General features: G+C 44.5%; 1 protein-coding gene across 1 annotated transcript; it reads right to left on the bottom strand.

The window, feature by feature from the left end:
* Positions 1 to 2,691: 2,691 nt before the first annotated feature.
* On the bottom strand, positions 2,692 to 15,542 carry LOC139309326 (E3 ubiquitin-protein ligase TRIM11-like). Its single transcript, XM_070933382.1, has 7 exons — positions 15,129 to 15,542; positions 14,206 to 14,301; positions 13,391 to 13,621; positions 11,021 to 11,043; positions 6,343 to 6,461; positions 5,106 to 5,138; positions 2,692 to 3,206 (listed from the first exon to the last, which is right to left on the bottom strand). Exons 1-7 carry the CDS (start codon positions 15,540 to 15,542, stop codon positions 2,692 to 2,694), a joined length of 1,431 nt encoding a protein of 476 aa, XP_070789483.1.
* Positions 15,543 to 20,636: the final 5,094 nt, after the last annotated feature.

Below are 20,636 nucleotides of genomic sequence, written 5' to 3'. Positions count from 1 at the left end.
ATCGTCAGTCCAGGTCAAGGGAATTAAAAAGCCAAGTTTTTAATTCACGGCGGAAGGTGCGAAGGTCAGGCGCTAATCGGAGCTCCAAGGGAAGTTGATTCCAGAGGGTGGGCGCACTGACCGAGAAGGCTCTACCCCTGGGGGCCGCCAGCCGCCACTGTCTAGCCGACGGCACCCTGAGTAGGCCCTCTCTATGGGCGCGAACCGGGCGATGGGATATCGTTGCTGGCTGTCAGTGGTCCGCCAAATATCCTGGTCCTAAGCCATGTTGGGCTTTATAGGTCATCACCAGCACCTTGAATCTCACCCGGAGGGCAACCGGTAGCCAATGCAAACCGCGTAGGAGGGGTGTAACATGGGAGTATCGGGATTCTCCCATCACAACCCGCGCGGCTGCATTCTGCACCAGCTGAAGCCTCCGGGTGGTCCTCAAGGGTAGCCCCATGTAGAGAGCATTGCAGTAGTCAATCTGTGAGGTGACCAGCGCGTGAGTAACTGTGCGTAGGGCAATTATTATTGATCCAACCAGCTTGTTAAAGGGGAAAATGCTTTTTTTTTCAATAGGAAGAAGGAAACATTTATGGGACCAGAGGGAGTAAACCTGGACTGAAAGAGACAGTAAGAAGCCCTTGATAAAAGCCCAAAACTAATCCTGCAATTGATGGGTTGTCTCAGAGATAAAGGGGAAATTAAACTCTTTTCAGTCACTTTTAATTGGAATATCCTGCAGAGAAAGAACTGCCTGGACTGCCCCCTTCCCAGCCATCCAGTCAGGAAACGGATCAGGAAAAGCTCTAAAACTGGGCAAAAGTCAACATAAAGAGGCAGCCTGGATCACTCTGTGGAAGGGAGACAGAGAAGACTATCTTGTAGATGTAGAATATGGAATATGTAGAATGTGGAACAGGATCATTTGCTGAATGGAAATCTTCACGTTTGACCAATGAAATGCCTCTTAAGGCAAAAGGTGGATAGAAAGAGGCATTAGGAGTCTCAGGCCAACTTAGGACAGGGGGACCCATGGGGAGAGGTGGGGGGATCTGGTGGGTGGAGAACATCTTATACACCTTTGTCCTTTGTTCAAGGGCTTTTTGGGAAGGCTTCTTTACTCACAAAAGGGTCTCTGAGGAGACATACAGAGTCCCAAGCCCCCATCTTTATCTTGCCTTTTTGTTGGTGGCACGTCATTTCTGGAATGCCCTCCCCAGAGTCCCTTAATTGGCACCCACAGTGGCCTCATTTTGGCACCAGGTGAAGACCTTTTGAAGGAAGGAAGGAAGAAGGAAGGAAGGAAGGAAGGAAGGAAGGAAGGAAGGAAGGAAGGAAGGAAGAAAAGGAACCATGAATATGACTGCAACTACAGTACTACTACTAAACAGGTTTAAGGCTGAGACCTAATTTACAGAACATTAACATCTAAATCTCTTTTAAATATTCCCCAGAAGTGGGGAGATGCAAAGCAGAAACAACTCTAGAGGGAGTCAACAAAGACCTAAGGGAGGGAAGCCCCACCCCTTATTTACATATAGAGAAAAGGCGGAGCTGGCTGCCATCTTGAGTTTGTTGACATGCCTTGGGACACCCTGGCCGTAATCCCCATCACTTTTGATACTCTGTTGGGCTAGATCAGTGGCTCTCAATTTGACATATGTGAAGTCAAATAATAAGCATTTTACCATTTCTCATTTTTAATGTATATAGACATTAAAAAGTGCTTTATGAGAGTGTTTCACACTTATGACCATTGCAGCATCCTCATGATTACTTGATCAAAATTCAGTCGCTTGGCTATTGACTCATATTTATGACGGTTGCAGGGTCCCCGAGTCATGTGATAGATTCCCCTTGCCTTCTTTTCCAACCATCCAGGCGCCTTCCCCTGGTACAGTCCATTCCTTGTGGCTGCCACTCCACTCAGCTCCCTCACATGGTTGGGTGGGGGTCAGATGGCTATTCAGCCAGTTCTTGCTCTCTCTCCTCTCTCCCCCGCCCCCTCCTGCTTGCTGGTCTCTCCTGCCACTGCCTCTGCTCCTCCCGTGATTCCCCTGCCTGCCTCCCTTTCTCTCCATCTTTCTCCTTCCTCCTCCTCCTTTCTCTCCCTTTCCTCAACAAATAACTCAAGGTGGCAAACATATCCAATACATCTTCCTCCTCCTGTACCTGTGAGGCTATAAAGCTTATATCGAGTGTAATACTTGCTGAAGCCCTGCTAGGGTTCCTTGGATTATGACAATTATGTGTTAAAAGGAAACTGGAGGAAAAAAGGGGGAAGGAAAGAAAAAAAGAAGGGGATGATTATAGAATATATGGAGTTATGGACACCTACACAATCATTGATTGCAACTAACATGAAACAAACAAGCATGTTCCATAAATGGGATGAAGAGCTGGGACAGACATATAAAATCATGATTGACAGGCTTAGCTGTAAGGTATCTTTAATACTGATACACCTGAACACATGATGCTAAAGCCAATAAAGATCCTAGGACACTTCATTTTTTTTTTTATCCAGACAAATAGAAATGATGATCAGGTTATTCCTTTATAATGACAGATTGACTGACCAGGGTGGCATAGAACAATAAAAAAAAGCTGAAGTAGCAAAAAGGTAAGCAAAAAGCTGCTTTAAAGGCTTTCGGAGATCCCTGCTTGGCAAATAGGGAGATTTGTCTATGGTTATCTCTTCTTTTAGGGGAGTGTCATGCAGACGCCTTCGTACAAACAGAAAAAGGGCAGAAGGGTCTCTCCAACCAAGGAAGCGTCTGAGAATGTATGGATCAGAGTTGCTGTGCTGGCATCAAAAAAGCTCACTTGTCCCTCTTCGCAGTTGAGAGAGATGCGGATCCTCGTGGGCTCCTCAGTCAGGACCAGTTCAGAGCGTTTTGATGGAGATATGGCTATGTATTTCCCTAGGCCTTTCCAAAACGCCCAGCGCCTGGTCTGCTTATCAACATTTGTTAAGTTCACTGGCTTATTGGCCACCCCTACACCCCATATTCCTGTACCTCCTACAATAACTTCCCAGAAATGTCTCCCTGTTGAGAACTTCTGACAGCCAAGGACACAAGGAAGATATACAAATCTCATTGGGTCTGAGGCAAGATATTTTTCTTCAACTGGCTTAACTCCTTTGACACTTTTTCGATCTTCAGAGACTTCAAGGCGGCCAAGATTGGCTGTGTCTGGATCCAGAGTTACATTCACTGTAAGGGGGAAGAGAAGGAAGGAAAAAAACAAGAGCTTCAGCTGCAGGCCTGGTTTGTGTCTTCACCCCCAAGAGTTTAACCCTCTTGTGTGAATGGAGTTCAGCTTCCAAACACCCCCCCCCCCAGGACTGGAAGACTCATTGTTTTCTTAAACAACACCTAAGCATTGCCTGGTCAAGAGTCCTCCAACTTTGGCAACTGTAAGACTTGTAGACTTCAACTAACAGAATTCCAATGGCTGATGGGGCTGCTATTGTCCAGGTCCCTCTGCTCCCTTTTCTCCAAGCACTCGGGCTCTCCCACTGTCTTAGTCCCATCCTCTGTTAACTGCCGGCCTCTTCAGGGCTCCTCTGGCCTTCTCGTTCCATTCACTTAGGTTGCCTTCGCCATCTTCCAGTCCATCTGCCTCCCCTTCAGCTGCCACTAAGCTGCACACCTTCAGGATACGTTGACTACCTGTACAGCTTTTGGCTCCTCCCCTCAACTCTTCATCTCTTGGCTCCACTGGTCAATTCCTCTAGTCTCTAGTCTCCCATGTGGCCGCCACTCTGCTGATTACCGTCCAGCTTTGCCATCCTGGATGAGGAATTCTGGGAACTGAAGTCCACAAGTCTCACAATGGCCAAGTCCTTCAAACACTTCATAGCGCTCCACCCTTTCCAGAAGATCAGGCAGAGCCAGAGGCTGCCATGTTTCAATTCTGAACTGGTAAAAGTCAGAAGGATCCCCCACAGGTAACTTAGGACACATGATGGGATGGGAGGAGGCTCCGTCTTTTTCTCGACCAGCATCAGGGTATCACAGGGATGTACAAAAGGGGAGGATCTTATACAGGAAACCTCTGCTTTCCCCAGTCTGATGGCCCACAGAGTGGAGGCAACCCTGATGCTCCAACTTTGCTATTTGCTTTGACCAAAGGACCTAATTTCTGCTCCCAAAGACCTGGTCTCTCACCAACTTATAGTCAGGCAGTAAAAACAAGAGGCTGTTATTAGCTTGGTAGGAATTCAAGATTCCTTTCACTCCCAGTCCATATTTTCCCATTTGTCCAGGTATTTTATTCTACACCAAGATTGGCTTCAGTTTTTTAGATTACCGTATTTTTCAGAGTATAAGACGCACCGGAGTATAAGACACAGCTTAATTTTTGGGGAGGAAAATAGGAAAAAAAAAATCTGCCTACCAGGTATTCATCTGGCTATCGTCCTCAGTCTGGTCAGCTTCAGCACATTAGTTTGCTGGTTTTTTATCCCCTGCTTGGGGATAAAAAACAGCTTCTAAGGCACAGCTGAGAGGAAGCAGCAATGAGAAAAGCAGGCAAAGCTTCACTCAGCTGGTACCTGGTTAGGGCTGGAAAAAGCTTCTAAAGAACAGCTGAGAGTCGGAGCAAAGCAGGGAGACCGCTTCACTCAGGGAGTTGAGGGAGCAGGCAAAGCTGGGAAGATTGCTTGCTAGTGCTTCATTAGTGCCTCGGTGGGGCTGAAAAAAGCTTCCAAAAAGCTACATATGGAGTATAAGTTACACCCAAATTTTCAGCCTCTTTTAGGGGGGGAAAGGTTCATCTTACACTCCAAAAAATATGGTATGTATAGAACGGAGCGGAGCAGAGTAGGAGTAGAGGAGTAGAACAGAACAGAACAGAACAGAACAGCTTTATTTGGCCAAATGTGATCAGACACACAAGGAATTTTTCTCCACTGCATTAGCTAATATTGTACATATAAATGGCAAGTAATAGTTCATAAATCATATAATCATTAAAGTTTACTGGATCATCATAGTCTTATATAGTAATTAATCCTATATTTTTTTTTTTGATCTATTATGTTTCTCTTCATGTTACTGCATCAGAGCTTAAAATAGCAAGGAAATCCAATTCCTATAACTCATATTTACCTTCCTGTAGTTGAAGTCCACTTTCCAGAGTATCTGGGGAAGAAAAGGGAGGAATTCAGCATCTCATCCCTGGAATTGGAGCAACAGAAGGGCCTCCCTCAGATTCCCTGGTTTGCTTTCCTTGGCCTCAGATCAGGAAATAAGGAATAGGGAAAGCTACAAGCCAGAATGTCATTGGTGGCTATATATATTCCATCAGGTATCAATATATTCTACTATATATGCACCTTAGTGGTGCAGCGGACTAAAGTGCTATTAAGTGCTAGTACTTAGCTGCCAGCTGCCTGCAATTAGTGCAAGTTCAAATCTCACCAGGCTCAAGGTTGACTCAGCCTTCCATCCTTTCGAGGTAGGTAAACTGAGGACCCGGATTGTGGGGGCAATAAGCCAACTTTGTATAGAACAACACTGCTTGGGGGGGGGAAGCCCTAATAAGCAGGTATAGACAAAAAGTATGCAGGCTATTGCTATAATGCATTGTAAGCCGCCCTGAGTCTACGGAGAAGGGCGGCATATAAATTGGACTAATAAATAATAAAAATAAATAAATAAATTCCATATACAGGTAGTCCTCAATTTACAACTATTTTTTTTAGTGACATTATAGCAGCACTGGCAAAAGAGCTTTATGCTCGGTTCTAACACTTATGACGGTTGCAGCCTCCCCAGTCCCGTGATCAAAATTTGGGCACTTGGGAACCAGCTTGTATTTACGATGGTTGCAGCATCCCATGATTCTGGGATTGTCCTCTTCAACCTTCCTGGGGAGCTTCTGACACGCAAAGTCAATACATGAATCCAGATTCATTTATCAACCACGATTCACTTAACTGCCGTCATTTTCTGAATAACCTGTATGTATTCCATTATACTTAGTGGAAACTTATTCTGCTTCCCCAGTGATCAGGGCATATGGATTTGGGCCAGGGGTGGGTTCCACTTACCTTCGCTACCGGTTCACAATGTGTGTGCGTGCGCAGAGTGTCTGTGATGATGTCCAGGTGGATGGGCGGAGCCTCCCGCCACCGCTACTACCAGTTCGCAAGATCCAGAGCGAACCGGTAGGAACCCACCACTGATTTGGGCTACGAAGACTACAGGAAGTCTCCATTTACAATTCTAACTGAGACACTGATCCTGAAATCGATTCCTCTTTGATCCATGTGACATTGACCCAGAATCTCTCTTGGATGCTCAAAATGTCATCCAGTGTAAAACCTTGGTGGCTGTTTTTTACCTCTAAATTTTTTCATGGCACTTTTCAGAAGCACAACCATATCACTGTTATCCCGAATTGTCCCCTTTGGCTCTAGAAGTAAATCCACCGGATTCTCATATGTTTCCTTAGCCTGGTACCTGGCAAGACAAAATAACAGAATAACAGAGTTGGAAGGGACCTTGCAGGTCATCTACTCCAGCATCCCCTCCAACCACCCAAACAGGAGACCCCCCTTTGTTTCTGATAGGTGGCAGTCCGGCCTCTTCTTGAAAACTTCCAGTGATGAAGCTCCCACTACTTCTGGAGGGAAGCTGTTTCATTGGTTGATTGTCCTCAGTCAGAAAATTTCTCCTCATTTCTAATTTGAATCTCTCCTTGATCAGTTTCCATCCATTATTCCTTGCCTGGCCTTCAGGTGCTTTGGAAAACAGATTGACCCCCTTCTCTCTGTGACAGACCCTCAAATATTGGAACACTCTCTCCAGAATGTGTGCATTGGGCTGTTCCATGCCTTGTATTTATGTGGTGCATGGTTGTGTATGGCTTTTAGTTGTTAAGTGGGGTGTTGATGGACAGCTATGAAGTCATTGATTGTCGTTTTCTTGTGTTGCCCTGTCCTCAGATCCTAAGTACCTGGTAAGATGGTGGGAAATCAGCACTCCTGTTGACTGACAGGGGCCCTGTTTCCCAGGCTTCAGTCATTTCTCTGGCTAGCTATTCAAATATAGGCACCATGTGCGACTCAGTGGATCCTGATCCAGAACTGCACTCTTCCACCTTCATCAACTTAAACAAGAGATCTAGTAGAGGCAACTGAGTTCCAGTTTTGGGCTCCCTACTCTTCAAAATTCTTGTGAATCTCTTGGCCAAAACAATGGATTTGTCAGAGTTTGCAGCAATCCAACCAGCACACAAGTAAATAATTCAGCAGGATTCATTTATAGAAGAAACTTCTTTATATACAATAATATAGAGCATGATGCATGTATACAATACCCATGCAGTAGAAGCCAGGACCAGAATAACCAGAACTCAGAAACACAGAAGCTATATTGCAAGGACAAAGTAACTCTTATATATATATATACAGATCAGTCAAGCTAAGCCCCGCCCAGGCTCCGAGCCATCTCCAATGGCTCACAATAGATCCTGTTTGTTAGTCACCAAACAGTTCCCATTGGCTGTCTTGTTGTTATGGCTATTGCAGCTCATAATTTCTTATACACTGACAGGATTGTATCTGACCAAATGACTGATGACTAATATGGGTGAGGTAGATAAACAATTAGAAGATGGATATAACACTCAAACTGATATTCATAGATTAAACCAGTGGTTCCCAAAGGGGGCGGGATGAATTAGGGGGCGCTAAGAGGCAACGGGGGTTCACAACCCAAAGCTCAGATCATCAGACTAGCTGGCCAGTGCACATGTGTGCATCAGAAACTGAAAGTGTGTTTCCCGGGGCGCGCATGCCACTGGGCAGCTCCTCTTACCACCCGTGTGAGGCTGAACTCTTGGATGCTCTCTTATTGCTCTCCTTGCTTGCTATCGGTCGCTGCTTGCCCGAACCACTCGGCCCAGGCCCAGCTGCTCCACTCCTCGCCCACTTGACTGCCGTTGCCTTCCTAACTTTTGGTAAGTTGCAGGTGGGCTGCCGCGGATGGGGGGAGGGGCTGGGGGGCGGCATGCCTGGCTGGCTGCTGCCACCAGTGACGTGCTGCCCAGGAAGGAGGAGGGCTGTGGGGGTGGGGGGAGGCCTAAGGAGGACAGCAGGCCTGGCTGGCCGCCGCCAGTGCCATGCTGCCCAGGATCAAGGTAAGCTGCCACGCGGGGTGGGGGTGGGCAGGCCTGCCTGACTGGCTGGCTGCATACTAGCCATTCTGGGAAGGCCTCTGGTGACATCAGGGTTGGCAGCAAAGCTCCCGATTTCACTGAATGCCTCTTTCTTACTGTGGTAAGGGGATGGGCCACCTGCAGCACTTGCTTGAAGCTGGTTTGGGAAGAGAAAAAACGCAGCCGAATTAGGCGGGACACCCCCCCCCCCAGATCCCTCCAAAGTGTTCACCCTTCGGTAGCCTCCCCACTGAACTACGCGACCCAACAGTGATCACCCACCCAAACGGAGCCCGCTCTTCCGAGCGCCCGCTCTTTCTTGCAGCGAATGAGCTGGGGGTATGAAAAGCATTTCCCGCTTCTCTACCTGCCCACTGTTACTGGCTCTCCACCCCACACAAGACCAACAAGACGCTGCTACCCGGGGCCACTGGCCGCTACCTGGGTGCAGAGCCGGTAACAGAATGCAGGTAGAAGAGAAGCAGAAAAGCTTTTCAGCAGGGAGGCTACAGAAGGGAGACCCATTTGGAGGGATCTTGGGGGGGGGAGTGTCTTGCCTAATTCGGCTGCGTTTTTCCCCTTTCCAAACAAGCTCCAAGCAAGCGCTGCAGGTGGCGGCGCAAGAACTTTTGAAATTTGCGCACCGCAGCCCGTCCCTGTACAACGGTAAGAAAGAGGCATTTGGAGAAATCGGGAGCTTTGCCGCAGACCCCGATATCACCAGAGGCCTTCCCGGGGTGGCTAGTATGTGGCCAGCCAGGCCTGCCACCCCCCTGCCGAGGATCCAGGTGGGCTGCTGTGGGGGGGGGGGCTGTTGCTGCTGTCGTTGCCACTGCCGCTGTTCCACCAGGAAAGCCAGGGCCAGTATCAGTAAGAGTTGGAAGGGACCTTGGAGGTCATCTAGCAACCCCTTCTCACGCAGAAGGACTATACTAGGGATTTGAACCACGTTTTAATTCTAGACACCCCTGTCTCCTCAGGTGTTGGAGTGTGTGGGGGGGGTGCTTTTCAAGGAGCCACAAGTGGGGCTGAGAGCAGAGTCATTCTGACAGTGTCTTTTAAAATTGCTTGGAAGACCCATTTTTTCCCTAAAAATAATGGTTTGTATACGGTAGAATAAAACATATGCCTGGAAAAAGTACTTGCAAAACATGGACAGAAGGAAAAGAAATGCAGGACTGGACTCATTATCAGTAGCTAGTAGTTCATGGTTAGCAGTGACTCCCACTGATTCTAAACTCATTTTAAGACTGGGATTGGTCACTACTGAAATTAAGTATTCAACACTGGTCTCAGAAATCTTTGAGAATCTGCAGAGGTGAAGACATTAGGTGACCATCAGTCATTACTTTAGTGATGAACTCAAAGAGATCAAGCATGACATTGCTTATTTATCAGAACTGTTTGCAAAGTTCAATGAAGGGAATTTGCAGTTGCAAGGAAATGAGGTCCATCTTATTAAGGCCAAATCTGTCATCTCTACGTTTATTTCAAAGTTAACTCTATTCAAGCGCAATATAGGCCATCGCGAGCTATACCAATTTCCGAGCTTGTCCGAGCTAGAAGAGAAAGGTGGGATACAAGATGATGATCTGCAAGTTTTTTTGTGACCATTTGGACATGTTACATAAAGATAAGTCTGAGCAATATCAGGATCTTCTTTTGATGGAAATTTCAGATTGGGTGATAAATCCATTTTCAGATACTGAGGAAGATGGGGTAGTGGAGGATCAACTAATAGAGTTGCAAAATGACATTGAGCTGAAGCCAAAGTTTAAGAAATCGTACCAAGAGTTTTGATTACAGAAGGAAATTTCTGATCACTATCCTGCACTATGGACAGTGGTTAAGAAGCTCCTTCTTTCATTTCCAACATCATATTTGGTGGAACGTGGTTTCAGTGTGGTCATCCAACTTCTCTCCAAGCAGAGAAATCGACTCCAGATTACTGAACGTGGTGATTTAAGACTCCTGCTAAGTGACTTAAAACCAGACATTGGGAAACTGGTGTCACTTCATCAAGCCCATCCATCACATTAAGAATTTACTGAACAGTGAAGTAGTTACTAAATTTTACTGAGTTGACTAAGTTAGTAGTTGCTAAGGTTTTTGATAAATGATTATCAGACTTTGAAAACCTGGTATCACTGGATCATGTTCAACAATTTTGTTGAATTAACAAAAGATTTTTAAATTGGATTTTGAATAAATGTGCAATTAATTGTTACAGTTTTGTATTTTACTGTTACTATCTTCCTTAGTGGGTCATACAAACCGCTATTCCGAACAATGCTATTTATACGGGGTGGGAGTGGGACGCACTGAGGATGAGTTTGTAGCACCAAGGGGGCGGTGGACTGAAAAAGTTTGGGAACCACTGGACTAAACTAATGCAATGTAATTTAATAGAGACAAATTCAGTTACAAGTAAACTTACTTACAACCATTTTCCCACTTAACATCTGTCACAGTGCCCCTGTACTCACAATTCAGGTGCTTGGGAACCGGTGTGTATTTATGATAGTTGCATTACTTGGAACAGCTTACATACTACAATGATACTTTTAAAACCATTAAACATCTGTCTCTTCTTGGGAAGGACTCAATAAATGGATAAAAAGGCAAATTCAGTCTAAACCTCTGGCTGAGTGTGCAACCAACATAATAATTGATCATATCAAATATTGCTAATTATATTGTGTTGAGGTTGTCTGAGGAAATGTCTAAAAAGCCCTGAAATACAGTACACTGTCTTTACATTAAAATAATGCGAAATAAAGAAAGACCTTTCCAAAATAGGAAAACTGCTGGCGGAGCTGCTGATCTCTGAGTCTCTGAAGAAAAGGGTGGATTTACTTACTTCTTCAAGATGCTTCCAATGTCCTAAAAAATAAAGAGACAAAGCACTGAAAGGAGCCAATTCCTAGGCAGAAAATTAAATTCTTACAGTCACAAAATACATAAGTGAAACGTCTAGACAACCAGACACTAACAGACATATAAAATACTTCCATTTTTTTAAAAAAACCATTGCTCTTCCCCCCCCCCTTTTAGAGTGGTATTGTTTTTACTTTCTTGTCTAAGAAAAATTAGACCTTGGTTGAATCCAACACAATTACAGAAGATATATATTTATATATACAACATAATAGCAGAAAGAAAAGACTATTTGAAAAACAAAATAGTGCATCGATAGGATAAAAAAAATCCCCTGCATTTATGCTTCCAGAATGAAGGCACTTTGGAAAATCCAGGTGGTGATAATACTTTGGAGAAGGTGATCAGTGTTGGATTTATCCTTGGCCTGGAGATTTAAGGGGAGAGGGAGACCCTACAAAGAACACCCACCACCACATCCCCTAATAGGGGATAGGAACCCTAAGCAGGCATTCTTAAAATCGTGAAGAATATAGGGAAAGTGACCAGCACTTTGAATTCCTGCTTTTTCTGAATTACATTATGTATCCCTAATATTAGCCATTACAGGTAGTCCTTGACTAAACAGTTCATTTAGTGACCATTCAAAGTTACCACGGCACGGAAAAAAATTCTTTATGATCATTTTTCACACTTAAGGCTCTTGCAGAAAAAGAGGATACAGAATACTATAAAATTTGGTATAGTATGAGTGGTTGGAGGAAAGGAAAAATGAAGAAGAGAAATAAGGGGGAGATCAAGAAATGTCCAAAAATAATGGGAAAAATTGGTAAAATACAATTTAGTGATTGAAATGAAAAAGAGAAATATATTGTAAATGAAATGATGGGGACAGATAGTAATTTGGAATGAGATGAAGTAAAATTGGTGGAAATAGTAAATAATAAGGAAGGACCACTATGAAAAAGCTGTAAAAAGAGTCTTGTATATAAGTGTTGTATGTCTTGTGTTGTTTTACTGTGTTATAAATAAACTTTTTTTTTTTTTAAAAAAAAGACTCTTGCAGCACCCCCATGGACACATGATCAAAATTCAGCCACTTGGCAACCGATTCATATTTATGACGGTTGCAGCGTCCTGGGGTCATGTGATCACCATTAGTGACCTTCTGACAAGCAAAGTCAATGCGGAAGCCGGATTCATTTAACAAACGTGTTATTAACTTAACCACTGGAGAGATTCACTTAACAACAGCGGCAAGAAAGGTCGTAAAATGGGGCAAAATTCACTTAACAACTGTTTCCCTCAGCAACAGAAATTTCGAGTCCAAGTGTGCTCATATGTCAAGGACTACCTGTAGTCTTCATACCTTCCAGTCTCCTTTCCATAGAAAGAGTCAAAAAGTTTACTAAATGAAGAGTTGAAAAAAAGATTTTCAACTTGACCGAATGCAGCCAGAATCCTACATGCAGACATGGACATATATATCAATCCCTACAAGAGAAAAATGGATGGAAAAAGTGGAGCTAGAAAAAATGAAAAAATTGACTGCTTTAATTAGATATAACCTGTTGTTTCTAAACTGCTGCTTCTTGGAAGCTGCTTCTAAACTTTGTGCTCGAGATAGAAAAAGATGAATTCTTGATGCTTGGTTTTGCTTATTAGACTAATCTGTTTCTATAGACATGGCTAATACTTACTAAATATGCAAAATTAAAACGTTGAGGCTGTAATTTTATTTTGTATTTTACTGTGCAGAAAAAAAGTTGAGAGACTTTTTTTTCTTTTTCCTTTATCCTACACATCTTTCCCATTCTTTTCCTTCTCCATTTCCCTATTTTCTTTATTTCCATTGGTACTTTTCACTATTATAATTTTGATTAAATTTATGAAAGAAAAAAAAAAGGAAAGAGTCAAAAAGAGTATTCTATGGAGGGGCTAAAGAATGCAGAGAGGAGCAATGAAGATGGTAAGAGGCCAGGAAGTCAAACCATACAATGAGTGGCTAAGGGAACTCGGTATGCTTAGCCTAAGGAAGAAAAGGCTTATGGGAGACACAACCGCCATCTTCCAACACTTGAAGGGCTCTCATAGGGAAAAGGGGTGGAAGCTCATCTGGAGTTGCAAGCTAAAATAAGGAAGAATTTCCTGACAGTGAGAAGTATTTATCAGTGGAACAGCCTGCCTCCCTGAGTTTTGTGTGCTCCATCACTGGAGGATTCCAATAATAGTTTGGACAACCATTTTTGGGGGATGGTTATGACGTCTCCTGCCTTGAGTAGAAGATTGGACCAGAAGACCTCCAAGGTCCCTTCCAGCCCTGGGATTCTATGATCTCAACTTCCTGACTGACCTGTAAGAGTTTGCTGGCTGGCTGCTGAAGCTTCTCTTCTATCTCCTGGATGAGATGGTCAAGAGAGCCCAGTTCCTCCATGTGCTTGGCCAAACCCTTCTCCTTTCTTGCCATAATATCCTTCTCCCTCTCTTCCATTTTAGTCAATAGAAGCTTCTCCTGTCCTTCTAACCAGAGTTGTAGCTCTCTGAATTCAGCCACTACATTTTTTTTCACTTCTTTGATAAGGTCCTAGAACAAGAAAGACAAAAGACATTATTTTATTTTAATTGTTTTACTTAATTATTTTTACTTTTATTTTTATTGTTATAATAATTAAACAGATTCCTTGAAGAATCCAGAAATGAGGTGGGAGAATATCCGAAGGAGACAAAAAACCCATTTGATATTAAAAATCGTAGGGGGGAAAGGGTTTTTTTAAAAACCTTTTTTAAAGGTTCTAGTTTAATGACCTCTTGTGAAAATTTTCTTGGCAATCAGGGATTCCAAAACAGTAGACAGAAAAATGTTTGTGTTCACATTTTTTTCAGTAGGATGAAATATAGTTTGCATTAATTTATTAAACAAAACAAACCCATTGCATAAAACACAGCTCATGGGATAGGGGCACTTAACCCAACTGTGACTCATTCAGCCAATGGTGACATCTTAGTCCCCAGGTTAAGACCAAGTTCTGTGCCCTACACAGTCTTTAACTTTGAGTTAATTTCAGTCAGAACTTGTACTTACAAACAGGCTGCCTATTATTAAAGATGGCAGATGGGGTTCTCCTTCCTATTAGCTCAGAAGCTCCTCATCCTTGGATCAATACTTACAAGCATCTCCTGCACTGTTTGCTCTGTGTCTCTTTTGTATGTAGCTATTTTTTCTTTCTGCTCCTTCTGAGCCTTCAGGCAATCCTCCACCTTGATCTGAAGAGAAAATATAAGTTTTGAGTTTCTTTTCTGTAAAGAATGACATCAGAGGGAAGACCCAGTTAGAAGACACAGTATATTCAATCATCATAAGTACATGACAGTTGGGAAACATCCAAATTTTGATCATGTGACCATGGAATGCCTGCAATGATCATACGGGTAAAAAACATTATGTCACTTTTTTCATTGTCATCGTAACTTTGAACAGTCACTAAACAAACGGTTCTAAGTCGAGGACTACCTGCACGGGCATTAAAGTGAGCTGCCTGAGTCTTCTGGTTGCAGTCATCCAGAAGCATCACTGAGAAATGAAAGTTTGGGCTGATCCAGCAGGAGTGGTTTTCGGGGTCTGCACTCAAGATTTTGGAGGACTCCATGACAATTTCGCTCTAGAGCAAATGTGGAAAGGGAGCTGGCAAAGGGAGACTATTTCGCCCTACAGGTAATTTCCGTTGCTAAGCAAGACAGTGAAGTGAAGTTTTGTCTCATTTTACAACCTTTCTTCCGAATGTTCTTAAGTGAATCACTGCAGTTGTCAGGTTGGTCACACAGCTATTAAGCAAATCTGGCTTCTCCATTGACTTTGTTTATCAGAAGGTGGCAAAGAGTGATCACAAGAGCCCAGGACAACATAATATGACAGTTGACAAGCATCTGAATTTTGCTCAGTGACAACAGGAATGTCAACCTGTTTTTTATAAATTACAGGCAGGGAGATAAGGGGTGGGATAAAGCAGGAGGAAGCAAGTAAACAGTTCCAAAGACTGCGAGGGCTGGCACTGGATGCCCCTCCCCAGCGATTCCTCCTGGCTGACTCCTACCTGGTATTCCTGGAAAGCCTCCTCCAGAGGGATCACCGAGTGGCCCTCGTGCTCTTTGGATCGGTCGCAGACCACGCAGATGAGGGTCTGGTGGTCCTTACAGAAGAGCTTGAGGGGCTCCCGGTGTTTCGGGCAGAAGCTCCCTCCTTCCTCGCCCCAAGGACCTCCGCATCGCCTGGCCATTTCAGCCACCCGTGCCAGCTGCCTGTTGGGGAGGAGGCTGCGGGGCGCGAAGGTCTGTCTGCATTGGGGGCAGGAAGCCTTTGATTTCGATGTCCCCCGACTGCGGGTCAGGCAGCCGCGGCAGAAGTTGTGGCCGCACTTGGGGATGAGCACGGGGTCCTGGAAAAAGTCCAGGCAGATGGAGCAGGTGGCTTCTGCCAAGAAATCCCGCAAGGGCGCTTCGGCCGCCATCGCAGCTTCCTCCGCCGGGAAAGGAAAGAGAAAGTTAAGTTTCGCGCCTTTCCCTGTGAATCAGGTGACCGCCTTTGGGCTCTGTTCAGACGGAAAACCGAGATGAATTGTTGCTGCTCTTGCGGGCATCTTCGCTGGCTTCTTAAAGAAGAAGGACAGTATTTTAAAAGGAACAAATTGGGGAGGAGGAAAAATTCAAGGGACGGAGCGCCGATCAGTTATTCTCAGCCCAACCAGCTCGTTAAAGGGAAAATTGTTTTAAAAACTGTGGAGAGAAGCAAACATCCCTGGGACGAACCCCGATCAATTACAATTGATCCTTTAAAGACAGTAAACAAGTTTAAAATATTGGGGAGAAGCCAAAATTCATGGGATCCCCTCCCCCCCCCCGATCAATTATTGATCCAACATTCTGCTAATGGAGAGGTGGGGAATCACGGCCCCTTTATGACTGGAGGGTTTCAAATGGTATATATAGGGTCTATATTCTGATTGGTTGATTGATTGATTTCAACACCCGAAAGGATCAATGAGATCCGGGTTCCCCCTGCCCTCTTTTCCAACCATCCAGGCGCCCTTCCCTGCTTCGGTCCATTCCTTGTGGCTGCCACTCCACTCTGGTCCCTTTGCTCAGGCCCCTCCACTTGCCCTGCTCGGCTGGACTCTGCTGTCTTCTCCTTCCAGCCGGTCCCTTCTGGAGTCTCCTCTCAGCAGGCGGATCAGGCAGTGGTGGGGGTGATCAGATGGCCAGTCGGCCCTTCTCCCTCCCTCTCTCTCTCCTGTCTCTGCTCCTCCTTCGATTCCCCTGCCTGCCTCCCTTTCTCTCCATCACTTTCCCCTTCCTCCCCCTCCCCCTCCCCCTCCCCTTTCCTCAGCTTTCCCTCAGACTTTCCCCTATATTTCCGCCCACTCCATAATCAATTAGAAGCTTTATATAACATTGAAACTGATCTTGATGGATTAAAGGGAACGCAATAAAATTTAATAAGGACGAAAGGAGTTACAAGTAACCTTCAATTTATGACTATTTGTTAGCAACCAGGTACAAACGGCTCTGGGGGGGAAAAGGCTTAAAACCATTTTCACACTAAACATCTGTTGCAGTGTCCCTGTAGTCACAATTTGGGTGCTTTCAGACTGGCAGGTATTTATGATAGTTGCATTACTTGGAAGAGCTTACATCCTACAATGATACCTTTGAAACCAACAAACACCTGTCTGTTCTTGGGAAGGACTCAATAGGTGGATCAAAAGGCCAAATTCACTCTCAACATCCGGCTGAGTGTGAGATGGACTATAACAATTCACATGTAACAGTCACAGAGTGGGAAGGGACTGTGGAGGTCATCTAGTCCAACCCCTTGCTCATGCTTGAGACCTGTACTAGGGATTCGAACTGCCGACCTTTCTTATCGACAAGCTCAGCGTCTTAGCCACTGAGCCACCTAGCCAGCAGCATCAAATACTGCTAATTATGTTTTTAATTTAATTTTAATCATTAGATCAGTGGCTCTCCATGTGTAGGTTGTGAAGTCAAATAAATAAGCATTTTATTATGTCTAATTTTTAATGCACATAGACATTAAAAAGTGATTTATGACAGTGTTTCACACTTATGACCATTGCAGCATCCCCACGATTATATGATCAACATTCAGTCGCTTGGCAATTGGCTCATATCTGTGACGGTTGCAGGGTCCCCTGGTCGTGTGATCAACCTTTGTGACCTTCTGACAAGCAAAGTCAACGGGGAAGTCAGATTCACACTTAGCAACTGTGTCACTAACTTAACAACGGAAGTGATTCACTTAACAACTGTGACATGAAAGATGGTGATGTAGCGTCACCCCTGAAAGGGTCGCAGGGGACCAGGTCCCCCTTGCCCTCTTACAATCCATCATGTGGCTGCCCATCCACTTGGTCCTCCCACTTGCCCGGCTCAGCTGGACTCTGCTATCTTGTCCTTCCAGCTGGACCCTTGTGCTGTCTCCTCAGCAGGCGGATCACACGGTTGGGTGGTGGTCAGACGTCTGGTTGGTCCTTCTTCCTCTCTCCTTCCTGCTGCTTGCTAGCCTCTCCTGCCGCTGCCTCTGCTCCTTCCTTGATTCTCTCCATCTTTCTCCTCCCTCCTCCTTTCTGTCTTTCCTCCCACACTTCTCCCTACCTTTCCCAACCCTCCTTTCTCCCCCTTTTCCCAATCTATCCTCATGCATTGCTTCCCCCCTCATTCTATGGGGTGGAGGCCAGATGAGCCAGGAGGCCCCACTTCCCTTCTCTGCTCCCTCTTCCCATCTCTCTCTCTTGATCCCCTCCTTCCTGTTAAAACCTCCTCCTTTACCTTCCCTCCCCCCTCTTCCCCCCATGATGCACTTAAAATGGGGCAAAGCTCACTTAATAGCCGTCTCACTTGGCAGCAAAAATTTGGGGCTCAATTGTGGTTGTAAATCGAGGACTACCTGTATTAGGTAAGTTTGGATAACTCACATGCACCTTTGTCAACAGCAACTTCAGTTTAGATGCTTTGAGATGTTCCAGAGAGCTGCTGTTAGCAATCAAAGTCACCATATCAGTGTTAAGTTTCACTCCCCTTATTATTTATCTGTATCTCGCCTTTATTATTTTTATAAATAACTCAAGGTGGCAAACATATCCAACACATCTTCCTCCTCCTATTTTCCCCACAACAAACCTGTGAAGTGGATTGGACGGAGACAGAATGACTGGCTCAAAGTTACCAACTGGCTTTCAGGGCTAAGGCAGGACTTGAACTCACCGTCTTCCTCTTCCTAGCCTGGTGCCTTAACCACTAGATCAAACTGGATCTGACGCCCATCTCAATATCAAAGCCAGTTTTGGGCTGCCTCAGTGTTGGCCACTGGTGGCTACCTAGACGAATCTCCTTCCACTTTTCTCGATAAAAATTCAGGAGTGGCTTGCCATTGCCCTCTTCCTAAGGCTGAGTGAGAGTAATGGGTCCAACTGGCCTTGAACCTAAGGGAGGATTAGAACTCAGGGCTTCTAGCTTGAATTCTTAACCACCAAACTAGATTGGCTTCTTTTACTCCCGATACTTGTAGTTACTCAATAAAAGGCAGAGTGGCTTAAGGCAAGAAGGAAAAACAGTGTTACTGTCAGATAATGCATTTATTTAATAATGTATTTCATTTGTACAATTCTATTAACAATTCTTTTTGACTTTTGGCTTGAGCCAGGTGACACATTTAGGGCACAGAGGACTCACGTTTTCTATCTTGATAACAGATGGTATGTTTTATTTTTTTTCTGTTTTGTGTGCATCTTTTGTTTCTATGTATTGTACTGAATAAATTTATTGGCACAAAATTGCAAAAGAAGGAACTGCAATCCATGACACACCTCCCATATAAAATTACAATCAGTCTTACAATCAGTAATGCGATTGTTGTAGATAACCTACGTAAGTATAAAAACACAATTATGTGTTAAAAGAAAAAGGGAATAAAAAGTGGGAAGGAAAGAAAAAAAGAAGGGGATGATTATAGAATATACTTAGTTATGGACACCTACACAATCATTGATTGCAATTAACATTAAACAAACAAGCATGATCCATAAATGGGATGTAGAGTTGTGACAGACATATAAAATCATGATTGACAGGCTTAGCTGTAAGGTCTCTTCAATACTGATACACCTGAACACATGATGCTAACGCCAATAAAGCTCCTCTTTTTTTTTATCCAGACAAATAGAAATGATGATCAGGTTATTCCTTTATAATGACTGATTGACTGACCAGGGTGGCATAGAACAATAAAGGAAGCTGAAGTAGTAAAAAGCTAAGGAATCTCTGCTTTAAAGGCTTTCAGAGATCCCTGCTTGGCAAATAGGGAGTTTTGTTTATGGAGGTCAGTTCTTTGAGGGGAATGTCATGCAGGTGCCCTCACCCAAATAGAAATAGGGCAGAAGGGTCTCTCCAACCAAGGAAGTGTCTGAGAGTATATGGAGCAGAGTTGCTGTGCTGGAATCAAAAAAGCTTACTTGTCCCCCTTCACAGTTGAGACAGATGCAGATTGTCGTGGGCTCCTCAGTCAGGACCAGGTCAGAGCATTTTGATGGGGATACGGCCTCGTATTTCCCTAGGCCTTTCCAAAACATCCAACACCTGGTCTGCTTATCAACCTTTGTTACATTCAGTGGCTTACTGGCAACCCCTACAGCCCATCCTTCTCTATCTCCTACAATTACTTCCCAGAAATGTCTCCCTGTTGAGAACTTCTGACAGCCAAGGACACAAGGCATAGATATGGGTTCTTTAAATGGCTTAACTCCTTTGACGCTTTTTCGATCTTGGGAGACTTCAAGCCACTCAAGATTGGCTGTGTCTGGATCCAGAGTTACATTCTCTGTAAGGGGGAAGGGAAGAAGGAAGGAAAAAAACAAGAGCTTCAGCTGCAGGCCTGGTTTGTGTCTTCAACTCTCAAGTGTTTAACCCTCTTGTGTGAATGGAGTTCAGCTTCCAAACACCTCCCCCCCCCCAGGACTGGAGGACTCATTGTTCTTTTAAACAACACCTAAGCACAATTCTCCGTGCACAATTCTCTTTAGCTTCCATCTTGCAGATGAGATTAATGGAATTGGCAGGAAAGTTTTTGGCTTTGCCTTCAGTGAGTTGCTTGGAGGGCCCAGGTTGAACAAGGACTCTGTCTGGAGCATTAATCCAGAAGGTCAGGCAGAGCAAGAGGCTGACATGTTTCAATTCTGAACTGGTAAAAGTCAGAAGGATCCCCCAGAGGTAACTTGGGACACAGGATGGAATGTGAGGAAGATCCCCTCTTTTCTCTGCAAACACCAGGGTATCACAGGCATGTACAAAAGGGGAGGATCTTGCACAGGAAACCTCTGCTTTCATCAATCTGATGGCCCACATAGTGGAGACCAGCCAGATGCTTCAACTTTGCTATGTGCTTTGACCCCAAGGATCTAATTTCTCTGCTAACGAAGACCTGGTCACCAATTTATAATCAGGCAGTAAAATCAACAGGAAGTTATTAGTTTGGTAGGAATTCAATATTTCCAGATTATGTATAGAACAGAACACAGCGGGGCGGAGTA

Source organism: Pituophis catenifer, unplaced genomic scaffold (genome assembly GCF_029215685.1).
Source record: "Pituophis catenifer annectens isolate HBS135680 unplaced genomic scaffold, rPitCat1.0.hap2 SCAF_2, whole genome shotgun sequence".
In the NCBI taxonomy this organism is placed as follows: domain Eukaryota; kingdom Metazoa; phylum Chordata; class Lepidosauria; order Squamata; family Colubridae; genus Pituophis; species Pituophis catenifer.
Note: the sequence above shows the minus strand (reverse complement) of the source record. Positions and strands in the feature narration are given on the sequence as shown.

Coding starts and splice junctions, on each gene's coding strand:
- LOC139309326 (XM_070933382.1), bottom strand. CDS start 15,542: ATGGCGGCCGAAGCGCCCTTGCGGGATTTCTTGGCAGAAGCCACCTGC. Junction 6,462..11,020: donor ATTGGAAGCATCTTGAAGAA/GTAAGTAAATCC, acceptor TTGTCTTGCCAG/GTACCAGGCTAAGGAAACAT. Junction 5,139..6,342: donor TGCCATGAAAAAATTTAGAG/GTAAAAAACAGC, acceptor TTTCTTCCCCAG/ATACTCTGGAAAGTGGACTT.